Raw genomic sequence first — 25,779 nt, forward strand, 5'->3', positions numbered from 1 at the left:
ATTAGAATTTCTTTCAACTCTAGAAGGATGCCAAAAAATCCACCGTTAGCAAATTTGAAGGTAAATATACCCCAGACTTCTGAAAATTCTTTGTAGGCCTCCTCACAAATAGGATTAATGATTTGATGACTTTTTCTCCTTTTATCTCCTTTTTGAAGATTTAAAAATATTTTACCAAAATTTGTATAAAAACAACTTGCTGTATTAGCCATTTGTAAAATACTTCCAAAGGTCTCTTGGATTATTGAACACCTTCAGAGGTCTCTTGGATTATTCATAGCTTAAAACAAGTTCAGGTTATTTTATTTTCTGAGGGATTTGTAAGTTATTTACACAAGAAAAAGTTCCTTTAATCACTATGAAATACTTATGCGATTCATTTGAAATACAGCTATTTAAATTATTTTTTAGTAACCTTTTTCACCGAAGGGAAAAAAGTCAAAAGGAAACTAGAGTAATAAATTTTATGTTATACAAGAAGCCAACTAAACTCTTATGAGGGCAATCTTTGGAGAAAGAAACTCAGTCATTAAGTAGTATCAGGACACTGAAAGGTGTTTATTTTCATATGAACTATGCTTTTCCTAGAAATAGATACTCTCAAGATAATTTTTAGCCTCTACATCTACTGCAGAGGGTAGGAATATTTGAATAGCAAGTGTTCCTATTTGTTTCCTTAGGTATAGTTGTCCATCTATATCCATAGAGGATTGGTTCCAATACATTCTTCCTCCCTCCTTCCTTCTGCAGATACCAGTATCTGTGTAGGCTCAAGTCCTATATATGAAATGATGTAGTATTTTCATATAAACTATGCATATCCTCCTATATACTTTAATCTCGAGATTACTTGTAATAGATAACATAGTGTAAGTGCTGTGTAAATAGTTGTTGCATTGTATTGCTTAGTGAATAATGACAAGAAAAAAGAAGTCTGTACATATTCAGTACAGATGTAAACATTGGAGGCCTAATCACACAGTACACCATCAATTGTTGATTAAATGCATAGATGTGGAACCCAAGACTATGAGGGACTGGCTGTAATTATCTCAGTGTCACAGGAGAATTTTATAATTGCATTAGGGAAAAGTTCACAGTAAAAGAAGCACTTTATAGTGTTTTGAATCCTTAAAGGTAAAATGGTAGGTGAAGTGTTCTTAAGGAAATCAGCCATTGAATCTTTATTTAAACTCAGGATGTTTGCTCTCCTATGGATAACTAATACTTATTTTTTTAATGAAAACCATAAAATAATGGAAATTCTGAATTAAATCCCAGGTGTTCCATTTTTTTTTTTTTTTTTGTAGCACATGGTTTGTCTTTGGAATTTACTTTTACCATAATCATACACTGGAAATATTTACTATTCTTTTTCTCTCCCTCCCTCTCTACCTCTTTCTTCTCTTTTATACTGGGATTGACCCCAGGGGTACTTACCACTGACCTACATCTCCAGTACTTCTTAAAATTTTTTTTATAAAATTTTAAGATAAGATCTTACTAAGGGGCTGGGGATGTGGCTCAAGCAGTAGTGCGCTCGCCTGGCATGCGTGCAGCCCGGGTTCGATCCTCAGCACCACATACAAACAAAGATGTTGTGTCCGCCGATAACTAAAAAATAAATATTAAAATTCTCTCTCTCTCTCTCCCTCTCTCATTCTCTCTTAAAAAAAAAAAAAAAAAGATCTTAGTAAATTGCTTAGGACCTTGCTAAATTTCTGAGGCTGGGCTCAAACTTTTGATCCTTCTATCTCAACTGCCCGAGTTTCAGGGATTATAAGCGTGCACTACTGTGCCTGGATAATTTTCTTTTGTTTAAAATATTTTTGTCATCTATTTAATTTTATATTCTAAGAATATTCACATTAAATTGTATATTTTATATTACAGAATCTTTTTTTATAATGTGTAGCTCTATGCAATAATTATTCCTGTTTTCCCTGAGAAAAGCTTAACTGAAGTGAAAATAGTAAATTGTTTAAAGGAAACTATAAAAGTTTTCTTAAGCTCCTTTTCTTTCACTGGTCTTTTATAATAGTATTTATATTTATGTTATAAAACAATATAACTTTTTAGATATTAGACTATTTTTATAATTTAAAATATTGCAAAAAAATTGAATATGCTTTTTAAAGTATTGTGTTGATGAGTTGGAGAAAGTTTGTTTCCCTGGGAGAGGGAATAGAGTATTTTCTTTGGAAATTGAATGGCATTTGTCTTTTTAGAGTTTTTGTCCTCAATTCTGTCCCAGTGTATTCCTTTTATAGAATGATATAGATATATTATCATGGATATTAGTTATTAAGAGTTGGTGAACATAGAATAAGAACAAGAATAAAGAGAAGGTGTGTCATGTTGAATGAATGTAAAAGAGTAGTTAGTATTAGATAGATGTAAATTATGAATTAACATAGACTGCTTTTGACTTGCTGTGTGTAAACTTTGAGTTGGTACTCATGTAGATTAGAAAACAAAATAACTCAGGATAGCTTTCAGTTATTTAGGAGGAAATTTTTAGAAAGTATTTTTGTTTAGTACGTCTATTTGATAACTGAAATACTAAGCATTTTTAGTGATTATTGGCGTGGGTTTCAGAATGATGCTTTAAAAAGACAACTAATTTATAAAGCCACAGTGAATTATCAAAATATTTTTAAGACATGAATTTTCTAAATTTTATTTTTTTTTGTCATGTTACCACCAAATGCATTCACAGAAAATGGAAAAACATGTTTTCATTGCTTCAATTTGATTGCTCCCCCAAAGGATATTCCCTCTCCATATTTTCCTCATCTCATATCATATCCATTACATAATAATATACATTTACTTTGTGTAAATAGGTTAATAAAAAGATATGCTTTTTTATTCATCCAATGTCAACATGGTGATTTAACAGTGGATCTCTGTTTTCATGAGGTTTGGAAGTAGTATAGCAGTTTTTTTTAAAAAAAATAGTTTTTTAGTTGTAGATGTACACAATACCTCATTTATTTATTTATTTATTTCCATATGGTACTGAGGATCGAACCCAGCGCTTCACACATGTGAGGCAAGTCCTCTGCCACTGAGCCCAGTTTTCATGATATTTTTTTGAACTCTTCTAAAAGGGATTTTTAAAAATGTTTTGGCCATATATATGCCTTTTCTATTTTTTTTTAAGGTCTTAACAGTGGAAGTAGAGGTTGTGACTATCTTGAAGATGAGAGTAGAAGCAAGGATGTTACATATTCTGATTCAAAAATGGAACCCACTCTGATCTCCAGGAAGGCAAGAAGACGACTCAAATATAATTTATCTGAATCTCATAATTCTACTTCTTTGGATAAGCCAACAGAAAAAAGAGTAAGTAGAAGTATTTATAATTTTGTGCAGTGATAAAAATGAGTTGACTATAGTCAAATAATGTTCTCCCAACTTTCTTCTTTCATCAGCTTTCTTTAATTCTTTTTTGGTTCTTTTCTAGCTTTGTTTTATTTATTTATTATTATTATTATTTTATTTATTTGTTTGTTTGTTTTTTGCCGTATTGTGTATTGAACCGAGCCCCATGCATACTAGGCAAGTGCTCTATCACTGAGCTCTACAACTCCAGTGCTTTTTATTTTTGAGAACAGGGTTCCACAAAGTTGTTCAGCTACTCTGAACTGTGATCCTCCTGCCTTAGCCTCTCAAGCAGCTGGGATTTCAGTAGTACACCACCACACCTGGCCTATCTTTATTTATTTAAAAATATTTTATTATGTAACTTTTCTCAGTAGTACAATTATTGGAGAAAATTCCACATATTAGAAAATAATAAAAAAAACTAAAGTTCCTTTTTCTCTGATACCATTCTCTCCTAAGTAATTTGGTGCACTTGTAGTTTGGTGTATATTCATGTAGTTATAAGACTTATATAAATAAATCCTTCATACTTGTTTTTTTTAACCAGATACTAATCATACTGTCCAGTCCCTTGCTCTGTAAAACTGCTATTAGATTTATTTTTCAGTAGCATTTTACTTACCAGATTGTTGAAGCTCATATTTATTTAGTGTTTAGGGAATTTATTATAAGTAATTGCCATATCTAATACATAATGTTCCTATTTTCGAAGACTTCTTATACAATAAGACAGCTTTTTGATTCCTTTGATTCACAAACCATTTAAGGACTTTGTAGTGCCTTTAGTTATAAATATGAACATGATTTAGATTTATATAGTCATGGAGAGGTTGAAGGCATTGGTTTTCATAATTTTTAATGTTGTTATCCTGTTAATTTTCTGTTTTTATTACCAAAGCAGTTAGTTATATGTGGCCTTATTACTTTTGAAAAGAAATCCTCTCGTTGTAAAGTTGATGTAGATCATGGGAGACCATCTGAACCATTTGTAAAGATGGGCATCCCCTCTCACCCTTCAAAAAATTGTTTAGGCATCAGATTGGACAGACCAAACCCTATATCTTTGTACCTAGGAGACACTGCCAAGTATAATGTAGTATAATTGTGTATTTTTCTATTCATGTAGTTATAAAAATGATGTGATATTTTTATGTTATTCTTCAGGAATTTAAGGTTTAAAAAAGGGTTTTAAAGAAGCCAAATTATAAAAATGTTAATTTTTCTATACATTTATGTTCAGAAAGGACAAGAAAATGACTCAGCAATCTCTAAAGAGTTTGAAAAGTCAGGTAAAGACTATCATCAGACCTCAACACTGCTTGAAGACATTACACTTGAACCTGTAGAAAGTGATTTTACTGAACTGTCCTCATGTGGTAGTCAGGAGTTGGATATGAGTGCTTCTTCCAAAAGTGCCACTGACTATTCAACCACTGAAAATTTTGAGAGCTCTATTTCCAGTAATACAGTGGAGATTTCTTCTGTGATTGAAAAGGATAAGAATGAGTTGAATACAGTAGAAAAGCCTCTTCTAACTGGACACAGTGAAGGGAACCAATCGTTGATCTCGGCTGAGCCAAGTAAGTGACAGGAGAATTGTAAAGGCACTTAATTTTCTTTGATTTACTCAGGAGTGTTTTCTTCTCAAACAGATTTTGCTAAGGCAATAAACTGTTATGACATGACTGCAAAATGTATCAACGTTATAAAAATGTCCTGGGATTTGGAGGTTTCCTTTATAAATCTTAAAATATCAATTTAGGCAAGTGAATGGAGCACTTGGAAACAGAGTATCTTTTTTAAACTAATCACTGTGATTCAATTCAGTACTTTTAAAAAAGATTCTCTAAGGACCATTAATTATTATCATTTGGTTAATGCAGCCAAGTTTAAGTGCTATTTAACTATTATCATTAATTTTTATTTAATTAACGTTGGAATTGTTGATGTATTCACATGCTCCAAAAAATTCATGAGGTTCTAAAGAATATACAGTAAATATTCTCTCAAATCATCCCTTAGCTATGTATTTATTACTTCCAGAAGCAATGAATATAGTTGGGCTTCAAGTGCAATTTAGTGTAATGGCACACTACATTGTGCCATTAGAACTAGAAGTTGTTCCTAAGGTCTTGTATTATTAGCTTTCCATCACTGTAACAAAATACCTGAAATAACTAACTTACTAAGAGAAAATGTTTATTTTGACTCACAGTTTTGTAGATTCCAGTACAAGATTGCATGAACCTCTGGTGACAGGGAACACATAGTGGAGCAAAACACTCATATTATGAGATGCGGAACAAAGGGAATGACTGGACAGATGGGGCCCCAGATCCTCTTTAGGGCCACATCCCAGTGACCTAAGGACCTCCCATTAGGCCCTGCATCTCAGAGATACCCTCACCTCCCAAGAATGCCACTTTGAGTTCCAAATCTTTAACACAAACCCTTAAGGAACACTTAATACCCAAACTAGAGCAGTTTTCCTTATCAATTTAAACATTTTTAAAGTTGCTTATCCTATAGAAGGTAAGGTTGCAGATCAATAACTGAATAACAGTACAGATATGGAGATATTATATAGAACTAGGTCAAATATGATAATGAATATTAGTCTACTTCTAAATTGAATAAATTTAGATGATTAAATTTAATGAGATTTTTCAAGATATTGCACTAATTAGAAAGTATTTTATTTGATAGGTGATTATTGTGACATATTCAAAATACATGTTTCCTTTTTAGTTGTTGTTTCCAGTGATGAAGAAGGACCCATTGACCATCAAAGTTCAGGAATTCTTAAATTACAATCTAAGAAAGACTATGAGATTACTAATGAAAAAGAGAGTACTTCTGAATCACCATTGTCAGAACTACCACTAGTTTCCTGTGAATCTGGACAGGTAATTTATTTCTGCCTTCTCTTAGATTAATAATGAAAAATATACTTGTTGGATAATCAGTTGGATAATCATTATTTCTTTTAATAAGCAGAATAATGTAATACAAATTGTAAATTTTATTAGTTTGTATTTTGAGAAAACTTTTGTATTAGTTTGAGTGAAATATTTGGTTTTTTGAAATGAAAGGAATATGTCACTTTTCTAATCATTTATATATATTTTGTCTAAATATTCTTTGACTTAAGTACTTTTTAAAAATTCTCATATGCATAATTTTTATCAAAACATTTTTTAGAATAGTGTATAATATTCATTTGGTTTTGGAGTACTGTAGCTACTAGAAAATCCTTTTCCTCACATACTATTAAGGCAATATGAGATAAAGGAATGATATGCCTTGGTGCAGATATACAGGTGTGTGTTCAAATCCTGGCTCTGCCATCTGGGCAAATCATTTAACTTCTTTTTTGGGAGGTCCCGGGGATTAAACTCAGCATTGAACCATATCTCCAGCCCTATTTTTTATTTTATTTTGAGACAGGGTCTCACTGAGTTGGTTAGTACCTTGCTTTTGCTTAGGCTGGCTTTGAACTCACAATCTTCCTCCCTCAGCCTCTCGAACCACTGGGATTAAAGGCATGTGCCTCCGTGCCCAGCCCAAATCACTTAACTTCTTTAAGCCTGAGTTTCCTTACATTTTAAACAAGGATAATAGTACCTACCTCATATGATCACATTATTAAATAACATGAAACATTTATAACAGATTCAGAAACCTATTAAAGTTGACATCTTTTCCTTCTTATAGAAATTAATAAAATGAAATGTATTAGTTTAATGGCAATCAATTTTTTTATATAATCCTTTGAAGAGAGTATGTAGGTAGGTCCTTCTTCATTTATTTTTAGTCCTCTTTCATGTCATTATTAGCCTCTGATTATCCTATTTTAAAGAAATGATTATCAGTGACCACCAGTGCAGAGTTATTTCATTTTTAATTTGCGACATGGTCTCACTAAGTTGGTAAGGCTCCCCTTGAATTTGCATTCTTCCTGCCTTAGCCTCCAGAGTCCCTAGGATTACAGGCCTGGGCCACCATACCCTAGTGGCTTGTTTTTGGATAATTTTAGAGGCTATTAATTTGCAGTGTGACAAAGTTTGGTCAGATATATAAAAACAGTTTGGCAGTTAGGTTATTGTTTCATAGGTATTTCTTTTGCAGTTGAAACTCTACACAGATATCTGGGTGTGGTCTGGGTTTTCCCTAAAATTCTTGCCAAATTGGGTCAATAGCCTACTTAATGGCTTAGGTATATTTATGATTAAAAGTGTCATTACTGGTGGTGCATGCCTGTAATCCCAGTGGCTTTGGAGGCTAAGAGAGTGTCTCGACACACAGATAAATCAGGCAGGGTCACAACAGGTGAACTGGGCTGGCATGAAATAATCACACAAGGAGAAAATACCTTTTCCTTTGGGTTCTGTGACAGCTCCTCTGACCCACAAAGGGGCAAGGCAGGCAAGAAAGAAAGAGAGGAGCGTGCCTCAAACCCTGGTTTTATTGGGGGAGACTGTTTGAAAGAACATTCCATCCATATCCCAAAGCTTTGCTTCCCTGCTGAGTGAAGATGGGGATCCACCTGCTTCCTGGTTAGGGAAGCCAGTCTCCACATTTCCATCACTCAAAGCTAGGGGGCACTCAGCTCCTGTGTGGCAGCTCTTGACATATTTCCCCTTTCTTAGTATATAAAGGCAATTAAGGAATTCTGTCTTTCAGTCACTGGATTCTTGGTCCAAGGTCATCATGACCTACTGTTGAGACACAAAAAGAATTAGAAAACATATCATTTCAATAACATACCATATAGAATGTTTTAACATATTTTTAGGATTAAAGTCATTTAATTATCTCTGAAAGATCCAGGTTATTATTATTACTCTGCCAAATACTCATCAGAAGATTTTTAATCCTTTCTCAATTTTATTGGGAAACATTGTGTTTGGCCATAGTAACACAGACATGGCATTTAAGTCTTTCCTCAAACCATAGAGCATAGAGCTCATTTGTATTATTCATTACAGTGGCTTCTAGAGTGTTCAACTTCATTCCAATCCTTACATCAGTATTCATCTGACTATTGGAGATCTTGGAAGTAATTGCAGTCAAATTATTAAGAAAATTCATATGTTGTAAGTTTTGAGACATAGCCACAAAGGCTGTAATTATAGAAACAATGAGTAACGTTTTAAGTAATCACTTTAAGGCTCATGAGGTCTAATTGATTGGCGTGCAGCTGTTTCAAAGCCTGAATGTTAATTTCAGAATGCCATAGTTCCGAAATGCTAGCTGACAATAGGACAATGGAACGTTGATGAAGAATCAGTGTCCTTTTCCTCTGTTATAACTAGTGATACAATTAAGCAAGTTGCATTTTTTTTTTTACAGGTTACAGGATATTTATCATCCTTTCTCTTTTAATCCTCACACTTTAGGCCTGTCAGTAATGCAGAATTCTGGAGGCAAACGTTAGCATCACACATCCTTTTGGGCACCATCTCTCTGAGGGTTAAAGCTTCTAGGAGTTATGGCATCCTCATGTAATTATTTTTGTCAATTCTAGGAGATCAGTCTGTAAATAACTAGCCTGTATAGGGAAATTCTATTTTAACAATCTTTCTATTTTGACAGTTTTCCAGATATATAAATATAGTCTTACTTTCAAAGGACCAGCATGTTTGGCTGATTTAGGTTTCTCATATGCTGTCTTTTTCTCAAAAGTTATTCTTAGACAGCCAGCATGTATCATAGGATCAATTTAGATAGCTGACCATTATAGTCAATATAATTAATGCAGTTACATGAGTGGATTTCCAGTCCACATTGCAAAGCACATTAAAAGTGTACCTAAGAAATGGGTCCATAGAAGTCTTCATAAGTTTTACTTATTTGTCAAGCTTGAAAAGCCTGCATTGCTGCAAACTCTGCAGCTGGAAATTTACCTTCCTGTGTCAGATTTTTCAGCCATTCTACAGTGACCAGTTTAAACTCTATCTTTTGAAATTTGATTTCTTACTAAATTATGTTCAGCAGCAGTAACATTCTCAGTATCACAATTAAGAAAAATTTTTGAAATATTTTGTAAGATCTAGTGTGTGCATATGGGGTCCTGTTTGCTGCCTTTTTTATTTATTAAAATTGAATAAAATGCAGGCATAAGTCATAATATCATTGGTTTTAATTTATTGACAATAGTGCAAGTATTTGAATAATGAGAAGGGATTTATTATCTCTAGCTGGTCATAAAACTTGACAAAGGTCATCTATTATGTTAAGTTCAACATTAATGAATTGGAAAGGGACCATGTTAAATAGAAACTTTGCCTTTACTAAATGTATGACTTGATTTTGATTTTAACAGAATTACCAAAAATGAAGAATATAATAAACTGTATATAAAAATTTGTACCTTGAAATTAGCTCTAGATTAATTTAAATGATACATCTTAATTTGGAAAGAATCGAGAGGCAGAGTTTTTAATTTAGGAGCTGTAGCCTTTACTAAGGGCATGAGAAATATAGACATCTTTCCAGAATAGAAAATATGTGTTTAATAAGCATAAAATGCTCTCTTAAATCCCATAAGTATCTAATAAAACAGAATTAATATGTAAGAATTTGAAGTAATAATCATAATTACTGATTTTAATTTTTTAGGAGAAGTTTCAAAATTAGAACTCTAGGTAGTATTCGAAGACATTGTTTAATCAAGGATGTGAATTTATTTACTAAAAATTTAATCCTTGTTTAAACAGCAAAATTACTAAATATAAGCTTAATGTTTAATAAGCTCTGTTATGTCAGAATATGGACAAAAATCTTAGCTTATGTCAGTATATTAGTATCAGGGGAATAGCCTGAAATGTCCTAGAATTGATCAGTCCATATAGTCAATCCAGCCATATATATATATCTGTTTTCAAACTGTCTCAACTTTCTATATCACTGTCTATCTAGACAATTATACAAAGATTTCCCTATTCAGGAAAATCCTTTTTTCATTAAAATCTTAGAATATATAAAGATTTTTTTTTTTTTTTTTTTTACCCAAAGATGATTTCTTTCTTCCTCTTATGACTCTTCAATGTGTGCTTTTTCTCTGGAGAAGCATCCTTTTATCTTTCTAGAATTCTTTTTTTTTTTTAACCTTTATTTTATTTATTTGTTTTTATGTGGTGCTGAGACTCGAACCCAGTCCCAGTGCCTCACATGTGCAAGGCAAGGACTCTGCCACTGAGCCACATCCCCAGCCCCTCCTTCTAGAATTCTTCCATGGTTATATTTGGAATAATTCCTGTAAGTCTTAGAATTTAAATAATTGTTATTTTTTAGTGAGAATTTTTCTGGACATCTTTGCTTCATAGAATTATATGTCTCTTTACAAAAACCTAAATAATGATTTAGGAATTAGAAATCATTTGATGGTTATATTTTAAACTTTACAATGTAGTATCTCTTGAAGTAAGTATTTTACAGCAAATTACATTTATCTTAAATATTTTTAACTATAAAAGGCAGAGCATTAGAAAAATGCATAAGTAAAAGTACAAATTAAATGCTTCCTGTTGAGGGAAAACAATTAGAAGCAAATAGACACGTATATTTTAATTATGTTATGAATTAAAGAGTAAGATTATTTAAATAACTGGAAAAATATGCATTAAAAATAAATATATAAATTTATATAATAAATGTACAAATAGCTTATAATTATGTAAATTTTATGAAACCATGTGGTTCTTAAAATATCACTTATTTTCAACTAGGAGTGCACTTTTATGTAACGTCACATGATGTAGCTAAAATAAGATCCTTATGTATATTTTATTTATTGTAATTACATAGTTAGAAATGAAAGGAAGAAGGATTTCTTGGCCATCATGAAAACACTGTGTAAACATTTTTGGTGCCAGCTTGTTTTCACAGTGGTCAAATCCATCCAAATATGGTTCCTAAAAAGAAGGTTAAGTTATGAAAAAGGGTATGCAAAATCTCTCTTATTCCTGTGACATTATTGCAATTTTTTTTAATAATAAAGCTATAGAGAAAAAAAATCAGGTTACTTAATGGAGGAGTTTGCCAAATCAAATTTTACCTGAAAAATAAATATCTTTCATTAGTGGGAATATATTAAAATCATGAAGGAATTTTTTTAACAGCTGGTCGCAGGTCTTGTAATTCTGGTTGTCAAAAGCCTGAGAGAGAAAGAAGTATATTAGTAATGGGAGGCAGAGCTGCTTGATTGACGGTGGGAGGGACCAAAGGAAAGCCTGTGGAAACGCGGGAGGCGGGACTTTTCTGCCATTTTGTCGGGCAGCCACTAGGCTGAAGGATTTCTTCGTGCTAAAGCATGGACCCAACGTGTAACCCAAAATTTTCTTGAGGTCGTGTGCATTTCGCATGTCCGATTACTAGCAGTTCTGGTTGAACCCTTGTTGTGCCCAGTGATGCGTTTGCGGCTTTGTGTTTTCGCCAGCGGTTGTAACAGCGTGGAGCTAGCAGGCATGGCTGTTGCGACTAGCCGCTACCGCTGCCGCTGCCATTCGCAGCTCGGGCTGGTTTGGCGTTTTGATCCCATGTTCTCCCCGCCGGGGTGGGCCGCTTGGGGGAGAAGGTACGCTAGCACTTGCCCTAGGCTCCCAGGCGAAAATCCTTGGTGCCAGGCTGTTTGGTGTTCGGTCATCCTCCCCCACCCCCATCTCGTCACGCTGGGGCGGGTCTTACGCCCAGCGACTTGTGCCGGTGTCTTGGCGGTCCAGCCTGCGCTTTGTAAGTGGTTATCATGATTTAAAAAAAAAAAAAAAAAAAGCGTGGGCATTTCACTAGTCCCCCGGGGTCGTGGAGGTCGGCAGGGTGGCCCTATGTTCCCTTGGCTGACGGGCCAGCTGGCGCGAGGCGAAGCGGGAAGCCGGGCTCCGGGCAGTTGCAGCGAGCCACAGCGCCATCCGCTGTCCAGCGGCTGCCCCGGGCGGGAGCTCCTGAGGATGTCCCGTCAGAATCCCGGATCCAAAGGTGGGCGGCGGTCCTGCTTGCGTCGCAGCAGGCCGCCATTCAGGGCTTTGTTGCTTCCCGTTCCTTGAGCTCCGGGCATGGAGGCTCGGCAGCCATACTGTGCTTCTGTCCCTGTGGGCGGGAGCGACGGCCGGCTTGGCCTGTGTCTATGCCAGTTATGGCCAGCACTTTTGGAGCAGCGGGCGTGGAGATGTCATGCTTCTGTACCCCTCTTAGCGCAAGCGTTCCGTGGGTGCTTTAAAAGGTTTACGCTGGTGCTGATGGGTGGGTCTGCGTTTAGATGGCCACACACACGTCCTGTCACTCCCTGCTCCGGAGCTGCAGCTGCCTCGCGCTTAGTATGGGCATTCAGCCATTTGCCCTTTCCTCTGTGGATTGCTGTTCATGTCTCCCGCAGCTCCCTTCTGAAACATGCAGTCATTAAAAAAAAAAAAAAAAAAAAAAAGAAAAGAAAAGAAAAGAAAAAGAAAAATCCTCAAACTCCCCATCGGGCTTCAGAAGCAGATGCTGCATTTGCCTCTGAAGCAGCCTGCATTTTGTCAAATTAGGTTTTTTAAAGGGCAGAATATTGTTAGCAGTGCGTCTAGTTATAGAGTCCCATAGAGAACAGCTGTCAAAGCCTTGTATCTGTCCCATAGCAGCAGCTGAATTACAGCTACGTCTGATCCCTCAATATAAATTGTTTGAGCACCTTTAAAAAACAGCAGAAAAACAAAATTAGCCTCTCCAGAAGTAGAAAATACCCCGTACCAAGTTCCACCACAAAAACTTTCTCTTTTCCTCTCATTCTCCAGACATTAATTCCTAGCATATAAACCCCCAAATCTTTACCTAGTATTTCAAAATACAAAAATTCCACAAAAAAGAATCCAAATGGGAGAGGACTGAACTTAATGACATAGTTCATCAATCACCATAGTTCATCAATCACCTTACTAATCTCAGTGGGACCTCCAATTTTCTAATTTTTTATTTTCTATATCTAATTAGGGTCCCTAGAATTGCAAAAAATATTTTTTTCTCTTTCTAAAGCCAAAAATTCCCAGATGTTATATGAGTTTAACATCACACATTTTTCTTCTAATTCCCTTACTTTTGACAATTCAACCCACAATATTCTGAAATCCTTAGCACGCTTAGCTTCTGGAAAGATCCAAACCCACTAAATTTCTAAAATTCATGCTGGAGTCCCTGTTTGGGCGCCATTTGTTATGACACACAGATAAATCAGTCAGGGTCACTCTAGGTGAACTGGGCTGGCATGAAATAATCACACAAAGACAGAGAAAATACCTTTTTCTTTGGGTTCTGTGCAGGCTCCTCTGACCCATCTCCCACAAAGGGGACAAGGCAGGCAAGAAAGAGAGGGAGTGCTCCTGGAACCCTGATTTTATTAGGAGAGATTGTTTGAAAGAAAATTCCATCCTTATAAGGCAAAAAGGGTAATGTTACAGCCCACTATTACTACCCAATAGGCCAGCCCACTCCTATTGGGTAAGGGCCACTCCCAAAGCTTTGCTCCCCTGCTGAGTGGAGATGGGGATCCACCTGCTTCCTGGTCAGGGAAGCCAGTCTCCACATTTCCATCACTCAAAGTTAGGGGCCGCTCAGCTCCTGCCTGGCAGCTCCAGACAAGGTGGGGAGGATCGCAAGTTCAAAATCCAGCCTTAGCAACTTAGTGAGACCCTGTCTCCAAAAAAAAAAAAAAGACCTGGGGACGTGATTCAGTGCTTAAGTGCCCCTAGGTTCAATCCCTGGTAACTGCCCCCCTCCCACTGCAAAATGTCATTACTAGTGAGTTTAAACTTGTAGATAAATTATGGTTGCATTGGCAGTATATAAATTATCAATACAGTATGAAATGATCATATTACAAAAAAAAAAAAAAAAACCTCTCACAGAATTTACAGAATTCATGGTTATAACCAAGCAGTAAATTCTGTAGGGACCAATCAGTAGATATAAGGCAATTGCCATATCTCTGTGCCCTGCCTTGTTTCTGGTTATTTTTGGAGACACTCTTTACAAAGCACAAGCCACATTAAATTATTTTTTAATCAGCTTCTCTCTCCCGCTCCCCACCCTTTTTTGCGATTGTTTGGTGGTGGTGGTGGGGTTTGAACTCGGGGACACTCAACCACTGAGCCACATTCCAGCTGTTTCGTATTTTATTTACAGACAGGGCCTTAATAAGTTGCTTAAAGCTTCACTTTTGCTGAGGCTGGCTTTGAATTTTTGATCTGCCTGATTCAGCCTTCGAAGCTGTTGATGTTACAGGCATGCACCACTGTGCCTGGCTAGCTTTTCATTTTATCACTAAAATAAAGTCATAGTTATTGTTCTGCCTGATTGAAGTCATTTGCGGTTGATCTGATTCTCCTTTTTATTTAGGGAATAAAACATAGCAATAAAAGAAGAAAATGACAAAGCATTGTGAATTGGGTTAATGAATACTATGTATGTTGTAGATGAGGATTAATCACATTTGTTATAAGGGGAGTGAGTACATATACATAATAATTGCTACGGTAATAATTTATTAGGTCATTTATGATGTTGCAGAGGCTGGATATATGTGGAGTTGAAAAGTCATCTGAAAGTTGTAAAATTCAGAAGAGATTGTGGGGCATAGTTACTGATTTTATCTAGTTGTATATTATTATTTTTATATTTATTGGTTCATTATAGTTATATGTAATAATGTCGTTCATTTTGACATAATCTGATTGTGTATCATTTAAAAGCAGTTACTTAAGAGTAGGTGATATGAGTTTTGAGGCTTTTGGTAACTATGAGCCATTTCTGGTTGGCTGTGTTTAAACAGAATCTATAATAAATTATAATAGATTTGATGTAACAGATGGTTCTTGAGTGCTTACTTCTTTCATTGCTCATTGAAAGAGTAATAGCAACTGGGTGCAATGGTACACATCTGTAATCTCATGGACTTGGAGGCTGAGGCAGAAGATTAGAAGTTCAAGCCCAACTTGGGCATTTTCGCCAAACCCTGCTTCAAAATACAATGAAAAGGGTTGTATGTGTAGCTCAGTGGTAGAGCACTCTGTGTTCAATCTCCAGTGTTCCCCGGTCCCTTCTCACAAAAGTGTGGTTAATGGAAGCAATTTTGTGTGCTTTGGTACTTGTCCTAGAGACAGAAACTTGATTGTCACTGACTTACTTATAACCTTAGGCAAGTTACCTAACCAATCCAAACATTTACTAACTTTAAGAAATGGGAAAAGAAAATCTACCTGTAAGATGGTTGTAGAGTTTAAAAGACATTAAATTAAAACTCATTTAAATTAAAGTACTACATGAATCTAAATTTATCTGTTGAGTTAAAAATGTATAAAGCCAGTCAGGGAATTCAGAATAGGAAGCCGTGGCTTTGATGCAGATAAGAATATATTTCTGGTGGTTAGGCCTATGGAATTAATTTTGGATTTGACTTTAATTTTCTCAAGGCAAACCATATACCTCTTCAGAAAAAAAAAATGTGTAACTATTTCTTCACATTATAAGAACAATGTAAGGGGCTGATGTTGTGGCTCAGTGGTACAGCACTCGCCTAGCATGGTTGAGGTACTGGGTTAGATCCTCCACACTACATAAAAATAAATAAGTAAAAATAAAGGTATTGTGTCCACCTTCAATTAAAACATATTTTAAAAAAACAATGTAAAATTCTTCACAAATTCATTAGTAGTAATTTTTAAAAATTGACTTTGATTATTTTTAGCATTTATATAATACTTATATTGTATGCATTTCATTATTTATTATTCATTAGGAATCATCTGAATTATGCCCATATAATCCAGTCATGGAAAACATTTCCTGTGTTATTCCTAATAATGAGACAGATCTAAAACTGGATTTTATATTTACTTCTGTGTATATTGGTAAAATAAAAGGAACTTCTAAAGGTTGTATTACAGTAAGTATTTTTTCTTTATTTTTTTCTTTTTGGATTTTGGACAAGGCATTTTCAGATTTGTATGTTTGTACAAATAAAAACAGAATTGAGATTAATTTTATATGGGGCACTTGGGATATGTTGAAAGTCATCAGACTTTGAAATGTTTTTTTAATTTCCTCTCCTAAAATTCTCTTTTTTTACTTGCCACTGATTCAAAGGAGAATTGTTGGGGCGAAGAAAAAGATTTATTTGGAAAGTCAGCAAACCAAAGATGGGAGGCTCTCACTCACAAAGACCATCTTAGGCAATTTTTAGGGGCACAAAGATCTTTATGGTGGGGGCAGGAGGAGCCAAGGGGCCAATTAGTAGGAAGATTATGTGCTGAGCCGTCCTTCATTATCAGGATTGATTTTTTTTTCTTTTCTACCAGAATATCCTTAAGATAACAATCAACTATCATTTCCTAGGTCAGTCCCTATAATTCATTAGATATTATTTCACTCTAATTAAAGGACAAGATTAGTAAACTCTTGGTTTATACTCTGGTGTTATCTAGAGACCCTCATATGTTCTTGGTTTTGTGAATTCTAGAGAAAAGTTACTCATTAGTAAGTTTTATGATTTGTGTCTTAGTTATTTTCCCAGGAATAGGTAATTTTGGCAAAACTAGGAGATGGCAAAAGGCATTTTAACCTGTTAAATGGCTTTAGTCAGAGGTGTCTTCTGTAGCTGAGCAAGTGGGAGACATCATGCAGCTGTGTGACCTCCAAAATTATTGATTTTTAAAGCCTATTAAAAGCAATTAAACATGGAGAGTTTATTTGGGTTTTTCTTTCAGTTACAGCTATTCTAATGAAAATAATGTATGAAAAAAAATCACGTATAATAGTTGATATTCTTTGGGCTCTAAAAGTTATTTGTAAGTAAAGTAAAATTTTTTCAGGTTATAGTTTGGAGCAGAAAGAAGAAATCTAATTTTTTTTTTTTTTTTTTTTTTTTTTTGGTTTAAACTGTTATAAAAAGATTTCTCCAGATTCCTAATCTTGTTATTTAAGGATGTCCAGGAATTGATTATAATCTGTTTTCTCACTAAAAAGACATTTCTTTTCACAGACTATATATGAATAACAGACTAGATTTCAGTCAGATTTATTTTCTTACTATTTGTGCCTGTTAAAATCCTAATCATCTTTTAAGGCTTATCTGAAATACTACCTCTTCCAGGAAACTCCCTGATCCTCTCTTCTCAGCTGATTAATTTTTCTTTTTGCTATGTACTATTGTAGCATCTCATTTGTACATCTTTTGAAAGCTTAAGAAATATTTGATTTAAAATTAATATTCCCTGGCCACTGTTTTACAAATATTAATGATTTTGGTATGCCTGAGGAGATGTTATAATTTTTTTAAAAAAGAATTTTGTTCATTTTTCAGGATTTTCTCCCCTGCTTTGCTTTTTTTAATTATAAATTCAGATTTTAACAGTTATTTCTGTAGAGCTCTTTGTAATGGGAAACAAACTAGATAACCTAAATATATGACAATAATTGTTTATCCAAGGGAGAAAAATCCAGTGTATTCATTAATGAAATTTTCATTAATTAGTGTATTAATTATGAAATTACACAGATGGAATTTTTTATGAGCAAAAACCAAAATTAAATTTAAAAAAAACTACAAATGAGTTAACGAACAGTATAAAAATAATTTATCATCGTGCTTATCCAGAGACAACTGCCAGTTTTTTAGTGTATATCATTCCATATCCATAGATACATTAAAATAAAAGGATACTGCATTATACATGCTTCTTTGCAACTTACCACAATTTTATTAAATTAGTTTAATTTCTTCCAATTTGTTGGTCATTTCTGTTGTTCCAATGTTTTATTATATATAGGGGACTGCAAATAATGTAGGTCTTAAAAATTTGTCTTATATTTGTTGGAACATTTCTTAAAATTAAAATTTGAGTGTGTGATTATAGGAAAGTAGCTTAGTAAATCAAAGTAAATACATGTGTATGAACAATGACTAAAAGGAATTCTGCAAAAGTTCAGTTATAATGTAGAAAGTGAAGGCAGTTTTAAAAATTAAAAAGTATATTGAATAACCAAAAAGAGCAAAGAGTAAAAGTCTTAAAAATTTTAGGTTTTTCAAAAGACATTTTACATATATTCTTTCAGACACAGTTCATGATTCTCTCTAACAGAATTAAAGAACTTATTTTGTATTTTTGGTGAGTATTTAGAAATTAAATTCATTTAGTCTCTAAACATTGACTGAGTACCTGTTGTATGTTAGACTTTGCTATAGATACTGGAGATAGTGTTTTCAGTCTCATGAGACTTATACTTTAGCTGAATTAGAAAAATATCAATGGTGGAAAATTATACACATTAAAGCCATTTTCCTCTAGTTGGGCATTTGAGTTAGGTTTTTTTTAAGTGTAAAAAATGTTGCAATAATTGGAAACCTTTTATTTCTTTAAATCTTATATTTTTTTTATGATAGGAAAATGTTTATTAGGTATAAATTATGTTCAGAGACTGGTTCTAGATGTCATAAGAAATTATGAAATAACTCTTAGGCTCATCTTTAGAGTTTAAACCAGTTTAGTAACTTCAGAAAACTGGATTTACCTTAATGTCACAAAAACATTTTTCTCACTTTCTTAACTGGGGATTAATTATTTTACTATAAATGGGGTTTTATCTCTGGGAGAAATAACATTAGCCATAGTTGTCATTCAGAGATATAGATCATTGTCAGATACTTGCCAAGTAGACTGGCTTGATAGGACAAGGGTTCTTGATGACGTGGAAAGAGGGGGAGAGAGAAAGTGTAGTAAGGATCATACAGATGCAGTATTTTGTAATAATAGGTATATAAACTGAAAAGCAAGCAACTCTTATATTCAATTTGTAGAACTAGTTAGTTACTTTTACTAGGAATATTTTATGAGATTAAAGACCCAGTGAGACATACCAGAATGATTTGCAAAGGGTAAATATATGTAGCAATTATGTGAAAGTAAGAGAATAATAAGATGTATTTGTTTGTATTAAATTAGATAACTCATTGTTAATCAGATGCTAGAGTCTAATGATAGAGACTCCCCTGGCTTAAGAGTCATGCTAAAGCTGAGAGAATTTCAATGTGTTGCCTGTTTACCTAGTTATTATTTATGTTAATGATGGAGACAATACAGACAGGATTTGAACTCCAAACTCAGCTTTAAACTAGTATGTCCTGTTGCATTATTTTGCTTCAATGGCTGACTTACCCTATATTAGATGTCTTTTATATTTGTGAAAATGCATATGAAATAATTTTTAAATTGAAAAAATAAATGGAGTCAAACCTGTGGTTTCAATGAACGTTGTTTGCTAACTTATATAAAATTCAAATACCAAGATCATCTTGGCTTTCTGTCTTGTGCTTACAGACTAACCCTGATATGATCAACAGTTTTATATACGTATTGATCAAAAGAGAAACTTAACCAAAGAATAAGTAAACAGGCACATTCCTTTGGTATTAATGGAAAAACCAAACTTCAAAACACAAATATCTTTTGTTTTAGATGGTACATTTGTAAGATTTGGCCTTGAGAAAATAGGAATTTGAATGAAAATAGGAACTACAGGGAAGGAAGCACATAAACATGTATTGTTTTTGTACAAATGCTAAGAGATTTTTATACCATTTCTTGTGTGAGTAAAGCAGAGTAGAGTGGAAAAATGTACCTGCAACTTAAAGAGATTCAAACTGTTTTCTCATTCACTCTCCAACTGAAAATCTTTTAAATAGATAATGACAAGAAAATAATAAAAAAATTCTTTCTTTGGAGAAAGAATGATAATAACAAGGAAGAAAAATCTACATACAAGTAGTACTTCAGATATGAACTAAAGAAGGAAGCTTCTGTTTGAGATTGAAGATGTGATCAAAATAACCTTAGTTGGATTCTTCAGATACCTCATGTTCAGAATCTAAAACTTATGTTGTGATAATGAATCTAATAATTATATTATCATTTAAGTAGTAGGAATATATAATGCACAAAATAATACACTGATAATCCTTATTAGGAAATGGTTTTAAATTATTAAGGGATAATATAGTATTAGCTTATAAAAGCAACATTTAGGATAATCAGATATATATAAAAGATACCTAGAAAAAATAAGTTTCTTGGGAAAGAAGGAGCAGAAAGAACAAGAACTTCAGTCAGAAGGGAATTTGTAATGTGTAACCGAAAGGTGAAAATGTTAGGGACAAAAGAATTGGCAGTGCTCACCTAAAGACTATCCAAGGGAGAGAGTAAGGTTCTGTCTTTTGTACTTAATTTATGTTGTCATATTGACAAGTGCATCACAAGTTGGATTTATTAGATTTTTGTAGCCATTCGATACTAAACAACTGTTTTTTTCCAGTTGTTTTCATGTGCTAAAAGCAGTCTTTTGTTCTACAAAACAAAATGTTCATTGCAGGTGGTACATGTTAATGTCTCATTACAAATAATATAGTACATTGGTACTTTGGTTTGTTCACATGTCTCTTATGAGTTTGATTGCTATAATTTCATCCCTAAGAGAATCATCATCAGCTTTTGAATCAGCTACCTTGTATGGTCTCTTGGTAGTTTATTCTGGACTTTGTCTTATATCTTCCTTAAATTTTTAGAGGACATCTTCGAAACATATATTTATTAAAGTCTTGACAGTTTTTATAAATGAGCATATTGAGAATTGAATTATTTGCACAAGGTTCTTAAACATCCCTAAAACTAAATCTCTAGAGTAAAGCATTTTCTTGGTTTACTGATAGATGGGCTTGAGCACTTTTCATGTAAACTTTGAATGTGTAATTGTGGTATTAAAATTTTTTTAAACTTAACACATTTTGGGTAGTAACTCATTTTTTGCTTTTATTTTTCTTTAGTTCACAACAAAGTATATTAAAATCCCATTTCAAGGTAAGCTATCATTCTCTTTCCTTTTCACTGTAATTTTGAGCATAAAATTTTGGTTAGCAAAAATTCTGAAATCCTTTTTCAAACAGTTTTTCATGATTTTTTCAGTATAGAATGTAAATAAAACTAAGGTAGTTTAATAATGTTATACTTTAACATTTTTTAGCAGCTCCACAAGAGAATTAAAATGTTTTACACACTGAAAATAGTGATTATTGTTTTAATGACTATAAATCAAAACAATATTAAAGTATTTATGGTGACTTCTTAGTATTAGCGGAAATAAAATTTTGGAAAATAGCAAGACTATTTTTGGCATTCACAAAAATGAATGAAAATAGGAACTACAGGGAAGGAAGCACATAGACATGTATTGTTTTTGCGTAGATGCTAAGAGATTTTTATACCATTTATTGTGTGAGTAAAGCAGAGTAGGGTGGAAAAATGTACCTGCAACTTAAAGAGATTCAAACTGTTTTCTCATTCACTCCCCAATTGAAAATCTTTTAGAATAGATAATGACAAGAATAAACAATTCTTTCTTTAGAGAAAGAATGATAAGAACAAGGAAGAAAAATCCACACACAAGTAGCACTTCAGATATGAACTAAAGAAGAAGCTTCTGTTTGAGACTGAAGATGTGATCAAAATAACCTTAGTTGAATTCTTCAGATACCCCATGTTCAGAATCTAAAACTTATGTTGTGATAATGAATCTAATAATTATATTATCACTTAAGTAGTAATATATAAGGCACAAAATAATACATTTATAATCCTTATTAAGAAATACTAATAAATTATTAGGAATAATATAGTATTTACTGTTCAGAAGAAATAAAGACATGTAACTTTTAGAAAAAGTAGTAGTGCTACAATCTATAAAGACCCAGGTAGTGAAGAGAGCTACTTCCCAAGTTTTATGATACAAGTATCAAAAAGCGATATTTTAGATTTTCATAGTTCATATTTACACTTTGTTTCAAATATTGTTATTGTATATTTTTCTGTCCCATAATGTTTTAAAAATGGTTTTATTAGTGTATTATAGTTACACATAATAGAGTTCCATATGGTGTTTAAAGTACAATTTTATTTACAAATTGTGGAAAAATACTTCTTTCAATGACAATAAGTCTTTCAACTTTATAATGGAAGAGGAAAATATTAGTCTTTTTTCTAAAATGCTGCCTGTGGCTATTTTCCCATATCCAATTTTTTTTAAACAAGACTTGCATATAAAACAGTCTTTTTGATGGGAATCTAGGCATCTAAATGTTTCCTTTTTTTTCATGATTTGAGGGAAAAATTTATCCATATTTATATTTGCTATTAATTCTATTTGGCTGTAAGTAACAGTGGCTTAGAGAAAGTAGTTTAATTTTCCTTGACACGAAAAAATCTAGAGGTAGGCTGCACTGGTCTTGTGTTTCCATGGTGCTCAGTGGCCTAGAGTCTTATTTTTCTATTCTCATCCTTGATGCATGACTTTCATTCCCATGTTTGTTTTATGGCCAGTATTACTGCTCATACTCCACCATCATGTTAGTGTTTCAGGCAGAAGTCAGGTGAAAGGGGAAAATGATAATAAGAACACATACTGTTTCCCTCCTAAGGATCCTACTTGGAAGAATACGCCACCCTTCTGCTTACATTTTACTAGCTGACTTAATTTTATGGTCATACACGTATTTGTAAAGAAAACTAGGAATTAGGTTATTCAAAGGTGAGTATCTTGCTTCCCTTAATAAAGTTAGGATTCTGTTACTTAGAAGGAATGGAAAAGTGGGTATAGCGTTGTGGACTATGCGAGGAAGAAATGAAGAGCAGTGTTTTGAGGGTTCTCTCCCCTCTTTTAATCAAATGTTTGTCATTGCTAGTACTTTATTTTCATAATGGGGAGTTATGATATGAAGAATTGAATGGTGGACTTAGGAACATAAAGATGACTGGTTAATCAAGTATTTGAATGATTCTTATAAAATTATTTTTACACTTTAATGTTCATAATTAATCACCTGATGCAAAGCTATTAAACTGAGATCTGGAGTGGGATCTAATATCCAATATTTCTAACAAACTTCCAGGTAATGGCAGTGTCATAGGCTGAAGACCACTCTCTGAGTAGCAAGGTGTCATAAAATAAGACAGAGGGGAGTCCTAATAGGGAATACTATTTCAAATAGGCACTCATCTTAATTTTATATTTAAATGATAGTTGTTTTCCTGGTTTAGCTGCTTGCTTTCTTAAAGTTGGACTAGATGACTTTCAGGACTTCTTTAAACCAGTTTTCTATGGTTATTTGAGTTACAAAAAGAAATTCCAGAGGAGTTTTTTTTTAGTTAAGAGAAAGAAAACCTGGGGGCTGGAGATGTGGCTCAAGTGGTAGCGTGCTCGCCTGGCATGCATGCGGCCCAGTTCGATCCTCAGCACCACATACAAAGATGTTGTGTCCGCCAAATACTAAAAAATAAATATTAAAAAAAAGAGAAAGAAAACCTAATAATTTAGAGTTATTACTTAGAAGTTTTGAGAAGTAAAACCTGGAAGAACTTTAAAAGAAATATATTCGACCATTCAAAACCTCCTGATAATCTAGCTTGTCTATATGGTGAAATGCAGATATTTTAGGAAAAGAAATATGGGCAGAAATTGGTCTTTGATTATAGTATTGACCAAGATAAGAAAGGTAGAAACTGAGAATTTTTTAAGTTATGCTATACTTAGTTTTCTGCAGTAGACTTTTTTATCTAAAGATATTAGAATTCATAGTGAGAACTCTCATTACATAAAATTTTTATGCTGCAGAAATTTAGCCTCAAATTTTTCTTTTTTGGATATAATTGAAATCATATTGTGTGAGAGTAACCTCTGTATTTAATTATCATTTAGTAATTCTTTAGCTCTTCCTAATTTTTAATGTGATATTTTTACTCTACTAATACTGCTTCAGGTATTTCAGCGAAGTTTAATGCAGTGTACTGGAACTATGTTTCTGAAAAACTTGGCATGTAGTTCTTTCAAAAAAATATAATGTATTAGGAAGTGTCACATAGTGCATAAATCCTGTATTCCTAATAGGTTGACTTTTAGGTTTTTGTCTTTTCTTTGTTTCAGTGTCCCTGAATGAGGTTTCGTTGTTAGTGGATACCACGCATTTAAAGAGGTTTGGATTATGGAAGAATAAGGGTGATGATCACAGTAAAAGGAGTCATGCTATCCTTTTCCTCTGGGTCTCTTCAAATTACCTTCAAGAGATTCAGGCCCAATTAGAACACTCTGTATTTAGCCAACAATGTGAGTATAAAATAACTTTAAAATTTCAGGATAACCTGAAAAGTCCTATAAATAAAGTAATTTTCTTTTAAATAATTTAATAAACCAATTATTTCATTGAACTGAAATTAATCTTATTGAATTAAAAATAATCTTTTCCCTTAATGTTATATAAGATAAATTATTTTACCTATTACCATGATTTTTCATGGTAATTTTATTCAACTTAGTGAAATTACATTCTAAAATAAAAAGAATACCTCAAATAATCTTAATGGTATATACCTTGAAACTAAAAAGTTACTATGCTCTAAAAAAATATAAAAGAAATATCTTCTAGTTGTTTCCCTTGGCTACCTTTTCTGTGAGTTTCTTGCTACTGTTTCATAATAAATTATGACAGTTAATTAGTGGCAAGACTAAACAAAATATAGATTCCTTTACTTTTTGGTATTTTCTTTAGTTTCTGAAAAATAAAATTCAGCTTGCTTATATGCCATGCCTCTAAGGTTGGATTGAATGGTTTTCTGTAGGTATCAATAACACATATCTACATAATGTGCATCTTGAGATATTTCTCAACTTTGCTTAGTTTCTAACTCCTAATAGAGTTTGGTTTAAAATTAGGTACCTCAAGTTAGTCTTTTTCTTATATCTTTTTATCTCTTTACTTTCCTTCCCCTACTTTGTTGCACATTAAAGATGTCAAATAGTGAGCTTAATTTTATACCTTTAAAACCTGTTATTTCCCTGTTCTAATTACTTCCACTGGGAAAATTAATAACTAAATAGCAAGAAGTTGGGATAAATGTAAAGAGCCATTTATAATCATTGTGGAGGAAGGCAGTGATTTGGAGACCATTGTTAAAATGATTGAGGAAAGAAAATAAAGGAAGTGTTTAATTATAATACTTTGTTAGTTGTTAAATTTGATCTATGGAAGACTAGAGAAAAATGAGTAATTATTTAATTATCATTCATTGATAAATGTTTACTAGCACTTAGTAAATGGTAGGCACTGAAGATACAACAGTCAATACCATTGCAGAATTTCCATTCTAATGTGGTAGAACAGGAGTTCAAAAATTGTGAATTTTGGTTCTAGATTACTGATGGTGTATTTTCAGGTTTTAATTTGCATCATTTATCATTAACATACAAAATACTTTGTTGGGTTTTATATCAAACTTTCTATTTTTCATAATTAAATTATCTTAATTATAATTCCCTTGAAAAATA

The 25,779-nt window shown here is 33.2% G+C and overlaps 1 protein-coding gene across 4 annotated transcripts in view; it reads left to right on the plus strand.

Annotated features, from left to right (window-relative positions):
* The window catches only part of Senp7 (SUMO specific peptidase 7), a 138,903-nt gene that overhangs the window by 94,526 nt on the left and 18,598 nt on the right, over nt 1-25,779 (plus strand). For all 4 annotated transcript variants that reach the window (XM_076868115.2, XM_076868117.2, XM_076868118.2 and 1 more), the window contains 6 exons: nt 3,167-3,348; nt 4,631-4,970; nt 6,139-6,296; nt 16,157-16,303; nt 21,233-21,266; nt 24,382-24,561. In XM_076868115.2, the coding sequence (XP_076724230.1) occupies nt 3,167-3,348; nt 4,631-4,970; nt 6,139-6,296; nt 16,157-16,303; nt 21,233-21,266; nt 24,382-24,561 (1,041 nt within the window). The remainder of the gene's footprint in view (nt 1-3,166; nt 3,349-4,630; nt 4,971-6,138; nt 6,297-16,156; nt 16,304-21,232; nt 21,267-24,381; nt 24,562-25,779) is intronic.

Source organism: Callospermophilus lateralis, chromosome 10 (genome assembly GCF_048772815.1).
Source record: "Callospermophilus lateralis isolate mCalLat2 chromosome 10, mCalLat2.hap1, whole genome shotgun sequence".
In the NCBI taxonomy this organism is placed as follows: domain Eukaryota; kingdom Metazoa; phylum Chordata; class Mammalia; order Rodentia; family Sciuridae; genus Callospermophilus; species Callospermophilus lateralis.